We start from the raw sequence: 5,507 nt of genomic DNA on the forward strand, positions 1-5,507 counted from the left end.
GGTAGTGCCCTGTGTCCCACCATATCAGGAGGTCCCACCTTCTCTCCTGCCAACCCGTGCTCCTTCCTGCTGATCCCAGCTGTCCCCAGGACCCCTGTCTGCACCAGGACAGGGGTACAGGATTCCTCCTCCACCAACCCTGGGGTGCCACAGTCCTCCCACTTGTCCCATCCACAGGCTTCCCCCAGGGTGGGGAGCAGGCAAAGCCAGGACATGCAGAAAGGACAAGGGAAGCATGTTTATTTCAGGCACGAAATAGGGGGAAATTAGGGAGGTGGGGATGAAGAAAGGGGGCTTGGGTGTGGTGGGGCACTTGGGTGTACTGGTGGTGGTGGGGTGTGGCCGACACAGGTGGGCAGTCCCTGAACACGAGTGAACTATAGGGAGAAGGTGGTATAGGTGGCAGAGATGGTGGCATGACCTCCCCACTCACTCCTGCACAGGGGCACACAGCCACCTATGGTTATCTGACCCCCTATGTACCCACCGTGTCCACCCCTGCACCAGGCCCAAGCACACCAAGACCCCGGCACTGGCTTGCCCAGAGGCAGTGGGCAGTGTTGGGCTATAGGACCGTCCCACGAGCATCAGAGGGGACCAGCCCTCAGGTGGGATCCTGGGCACCTACCTGTCCTCTTTCCAGTCCCCTTAGGAAGGACACACACTTTCCTAGAAGTGAGGACAGTCGCTTCTTCAGGGGGATGAGCAGCTGCGGTGGGCGGTGGGACTGGACGGTGGCAGTGAGAGGAAACTGGGGGGTGGGGGTGGGCAGGGGCCCCATGGTCAGAGGCTGGGGTGCAGCAGGGCCACCAGCAGGCTGAGCAGGAGCCCTAGGCCCAGCAGGGTGGTGCAGACCCTTGGCCCACCGCCGGCTGCGCTGATGTTGCACAGGAAGCTCTGGCAGCAGTGGGTGCCCACGGCCACCACGCCAAGGTTCACACTGGGGCCCGGGCAGATGGGGGAGCACATCTTGTTCAGGGTCCGGCCGAAGTCCACCACGTTCCCTGCAGGAATGGGGGGTCAGTGGGCAGAGGTGGCCCAGCACCGGCAGCCGCTCCCCGACACTCACCAATGCCGCCTGAGGTGGCCACTGTCACGCAGTAGTGGTCGGAGCTGGAGCAAGTGGTTGGGGTCAGACAGTTGAGGTTACTTGTCTGGTCCTTGCAGGTGAAACAGGTGAGGCCGTGGGCTGCGGGGGGTGGCAGGGTGAGGACACTGCTGAGGGCTAGCCCTGGCCCCTACATCCCTGCCCTGCTGCCTGGAGTCCCTCCTGCTTGGAGGTAGGGAAAGGCAGTCACCAGGTGCTGGGCCCTGGGTGGCAGATAGGGAACACGTGGGTCAGTTGGCCAGTGGTGGGATGGCCACAGAGGTCCCACGGACTGGCATTGGAGGGGGCAGGGGGGTACCTCACCTTGGTGGGCACCCAGGAGGGCAGCCAGCAGCACGGACAGGAAGACCTTCATCATGGAGAGACTTGCACCAGGGAGCATGCCCTGTTTGGGGTGGAGGGGACAGCGGTTAGAGGGCCTGTGGGCGGAGGGCCCTTTGTTGATGGGGTGCTGGGCCCAGGTCGGACCTTCCTGGGCACACTGGATGGGGTCAAGCAGGGGTTGGCTGTCTCAAAGGTGGACAGGGTGGGAGGCTGGGGCCAGCGGCTACCGGGCAGGGAGGAAAGAAGCAGACAGCCCAGCAGAGTGACTGACTTGTAGTGGGGTGTGTGTGTGGGGGGGGTGGTGGTGGTGGCTGTTGGCTCCCTGGATGACTGAACCCTTTCTGGCTCTGGGCTGGCTCTTCTGGTGGGGGGGTGGGGGGGAGGGGCAGGCCCACAGCAGGGATCTGGAGGGGGAGGAGGAAATCTGTTTTATGAGGTTGATGCTGGAAGCCCTAAGCTGTTTCCAAGAAGGCCTGACCAGGTCAGGCAGCCACCCAAAGCACACACCGGCTGGGAGTCCCTGAGGCGCCCCAGGGGTGCAGCAGTGAGCCCCAGAGCCAGGCCGGCAGGCGCCCCAGGTCCGTGGGGCAGGAGGGGCGGGCGGCCCAGCTCCGCAGCTCAGGGGAAACCCAGCGCCGTCTTCTGCCCAGGGCGGCGCCGGCACCCCCACCCCCTGGGCGGTTCAGTCTCCCCTTCTCCCGGGTTCCCAGAATGCCCGGGTCGTGCGAGCCTGTAGCTCTGGTGGTGGGCTCACGAGACCAGCCCCCCGCCCTCCCCACCCTCCCCCACCGCTCCTGCCCCAGATCCCTGGAATCCGCTGGCGGAGTGCGGCGGCCAGGGTTCACCGCCTGGGAACCGCAAACGGTCTCTGGCTCCGAGGGGTACTCCTCTGGGCGGGGACCCGCCACCGCAGTCCAGCCATGAGCCGCGGCGGCGCGGGTCCCGGGGACTCACCGCGGACCCGCCTCGCGCGCCGCCGCTGCCGCCGCCGCTGCCTCTCCAGACTGCGCGCAGGGTGCGCTGGAGCCGGGGGAGGGGGGCGGTCCGGGCGGGGCCTCGGGCCTGCGGGGCGGGGCTGTGTGTGGGCGGGGGGGCGCGGGAGCGGAAGCGGCTGACACCTGGTCACAGGCCATTGCTGCAGGGTTCTGGGTTCCCCATCTGGTTGGCTCCCCCGCCCCCACCTCCATGAGGACCCCAGCGGGCTGAGACCTGAGCCCAACCAGTGTGGGAGGGCCACTCCAGGCCACGTAGGAGGCTGTCAGTGTGACACCTGGACTGTGTATGTGTGTGTGTGGGGGATGGGTGGTGGGAGGGTGGGGAGAGGGAGGCATGTCTACTTAGGTAACCACTGGTGACCAGACTCATCTGGGTGCTCCGTGCTGGGTACTCCCTGAGTGCTGGGCCCTGACTGAGTCAGCAGGCACAGCAGAGCTGGGGATCTAGGCCCCTCAAGCCCTCTCTGAACCTGCATGTCCCCCCTCCAAGTCTGGGTTGGGCTGGACCTCCCCAAGCGTGTGACAACAGGCAAAGTGCCCAGGGTCGGGGCTGGCCACTTTGGACCCCTTGGCTTTTGGAGCAGTGACTTGCCCATGTTTGGTGCTGAGCATCCTGGGTCATTTCCGGGTCCCACCCTCTGGCCCAGTGTGTAAGGGAAGCGTGTCTACTCCCTGCGTGGGTGGGCTCAGAGGAGCCAGGCCTGGGGCTGAGTGCCAACCAGTGTCAAGCCATTGTGCTTCCGCTTCCACTGCCAGTGCCGGCACTGCTCCCTTGCCCAGCCCAGCAGGCAGGGTGAGGTCACCTTGGTCGCCTGGCAGGGGTGGGGTAGGACTGGGGAGTCACAGAGCCTGGATGCCCTCCGGTGTCTCTAACCCCAACCCCAGCCCCCCTTTCGGAGCCTGCTCCTTCTCAGAGGCTGCTGCTGCAGCCAGGTCCCAGGTCACTTCCTCCACACCTGGCCTTTCCTCTTGCCTTTCCTGGGAACCAGGCGGGGGCCAGGCTGTGTGTGTTCTCCCACTGTCCTCTGCACAAATCCTCTGATGCTCTGAGGGGGGGGGGAGTTGCCCTGGCATCCCCTGGGGTGGGGTGTGGGAGGTCCCAGCTTGGAGCAGGGACACCTGGTGGCTGTGGCCCCAGCTGTTACTTGGGTCAGCCTTAGGACAAATTGTTACCTCTCCTCTGGAGCCTCTTCTTCAGCAATGGGGACAGTCAAGGGGGCAGGGTAGAGTTCTAGCCCCAGGGTGCCCCGGCACCCCCCCCCCCCCCCGCCCCTGCTCAGCTCTCCCTGAGGTGTCAGCAGAGGCTTTTGTGTGGCCAGGAGGCAGAGCAGGTTTCAGCAAGTCTAGCTGCTAGTCTAAGACAGAGCAGGAAGAAAGGCCCAGAGATCTCCTGAGAACCAGCAACAGAGGCCGCCAGGTCTGACTGTGACAGGCCCGGTGCCAATAATGGCATACTGGGCTTAGTGTGTCCTGAGAGGGCAGGGGTTGGAGTGGGGAGATCTGACTGTCTGGGGCCCAGTGTACAAGCCCACAGTGCCATCAGCTTGAAGCTCATGCAATCTGGAGTCCCCAAGGTACCCGAGCTTCAGTGCTGCACTAGTACCCAGATGTGTGGCCCCCAAGTCCACCGTGAGGCAACTCAGGGGCCAGCTTGGTCATCTACTTCTGGAAGGTGGCAGGGGCAGGCCTGCTGGCCAGGGAGGTGGCCAACAGCAGCTGCAGTAGCAGCCTGGGTCACTTGGCCGTCTGTCCCCATGGCTCTGTGTCTGCAGGAGCCCCAGATGCAGGGCAGGCCACGCCCACGTCTGCAGTTCAACCGTCCCCCCAGACGCTGCATGGGGTTGGTCACAGCCTTGGATCCCAACCAGCCAGCTCTGTCCTTGAGAGATGGCCTGCGGGGGTGGGGAGCTTCAGGTTCCATGTTTGTCACCTCCTGTCTCAGAAAGCCACAGGGCCAGCCGCCCTTGTGCATCAGCGCTGACTCGATGGCAGTTAGTTATCTGTGATTGCTTGACCTCTCTCAGCTGCAGCGGCAGGCTGAAGGGCAGGAGGCTGGGTCCACGCCCTGTGATTCAGAAGAGCCCGAGGAGGAAGGCAGCTGGGTGGTGCATCCTGAGGCCTCTGCGGGTGCCTGGAGGAGTGAGCCTGTGAACGCAGCTTGCTATGACCCAGGCCCTGGGTCTCTCCTGGGGCATTTGCCTCTGTTCTTCCTCTGGCCTGTCCTCTGCTTGGTGTGTGGGAGCAGGTGCGTGTTGGGGTCTAGCAGCTGCCTTCTAGACTCAGGGGCCTGTGAGGAAAGCCTGCCTCATCTTTCCTAAGGAAGGATCCCACATCCCGGGGGCAGGGCCTCCTGGTGGGGTCGGCCATGGCCTGTACCTTCCTGGTGCTCTGCGTGATGCAGGGGGCTTCCTGAGCACTGCGCCCAAGCAGTAGCGCCACGTGGTACCCTGAGAGCCCTATGTGGGCAGCAGGTGGCACCCCCCATCCCCTGCCCAGGCCCCCTGGGTCTTCCCTGTCTGCGGGAAACTGAGGACCTGGAAGGAAGTCTGGGTGGTGTGCTTCCAGAGCTCAGGGCCACAGGGTGTGGCCGGCCGGCCTCGGTGAGGCACCCCTCCACAAGCCCTGATGCCCCACTGCACATAGTTTCCACACCACCCTTGACAACTGATAATGCGATGCTGTCTCCTACTGACCCCGGGCTCCTCATGGACGTAAGAATGCTTACCTCCAAGAGTAGCTGCTCCTTTCTCTCATTCTGAAGAGGCGGTTCACACCACCTGTCTCTTGCGGGCCTGGTGCTTCCTCGTGGGTGTTCCCCCCGGAAGGCCCAGGGGGTTCGGGATGAACGCTGTGCCCGCCTCGTTGTGTGTGAACTAACAAGAGCCTTGCAGGCCTGTTGGCGAATGCGCTCCGCAGCCCTTCTCTGCACCACGGAGAGGGCTCCCTGTACCCTGCTGTCTGTCTTCTCTTTCTTCCATCATTGCGCCTTTGCTGCCAGGACCCCGTCAGACTGCGGGGCTGGACCCCACACCTGTCTACACAGATGCCAAGACTGATCTCGCCATCCAAGGGCTCACTCT

The 5,507-nt window shown here is 64.1% G+C and overlaps 1 protein-coding gene across 1 annotated transcript; it reads right to left on the bottom strand.

Annotated features, from left to right (window-relative positions):
- Window positions 1-223: 223 nt before the first annotated feature.
- Window positions 224-2,490, bottom strand: LY6E (lymphocyte antigen 6 family member E). Its single transcript, XM_075549200.1, has 4 exons — window positions 2,387-2,490; window positions 1,412-1,493; window positions 1,070-1,189; window positions 224-1,004 (listed from the first exon to the last, which is right to left on the bottom strand). Exons 2-4 carry the CDS (start codon window positions 1,488-1,490, stop codon window positions 784-786), a joined length of 420 nt encoding a protein of 139 aa, XP_075405315.1. The 5' UTR covers window positions 1,491-1,493; window positions 2,387-2,490; the 3' UTR covers window positions 224-783.
- Window positions 2,491-5,507: the final 3,017 nt, after the last annotated feature.

The sequence above is a fragment of the Tenrec ecaudatus genome, chromosome 5 (assembly GCF_050624435.1).
Source record: "Tenrec ecaudatus isolate mTenEca1 chromosome 5, mTenEca1.hap1, whole genome shotgun sequence".
Classification (NCBI taxonomy): domain Eukaryota; kingdom Metazoa; phylum Chordata; class Mammalia; order Afrosoricida; family Tenrecidae; genus Tenrec; species Tenrec ecaudatus.

What these genes read in the sequence shown, in the direction of transcription:
- LY6E (XM_075549200.1), bottom strand. Translation starts at nt 1,490, where the DNA reads ATGCTCCCTGGTGCAAGTCTCTCCATGATGAAGGTCTTCCTGTCCGTG. An exon ending in CCTCCTGGGTGCCCACCAAG is followed by an intron (nt 1,190 to 1,411) that starts GTGAGGTACCCC and finishes CACCCCCCGCAG; the next exon opens with CCCACGGCCTCACCTGTTTC. An exon ending in GGCCACCTCAGGCGGCATTG is followed by an intron (nt 1,005 to 1,069) that starts GTGAGTGTCGGG and finishes CCATTCCTGCAG; the next exon opens with GGAACGTGGTGGACTTCGGC.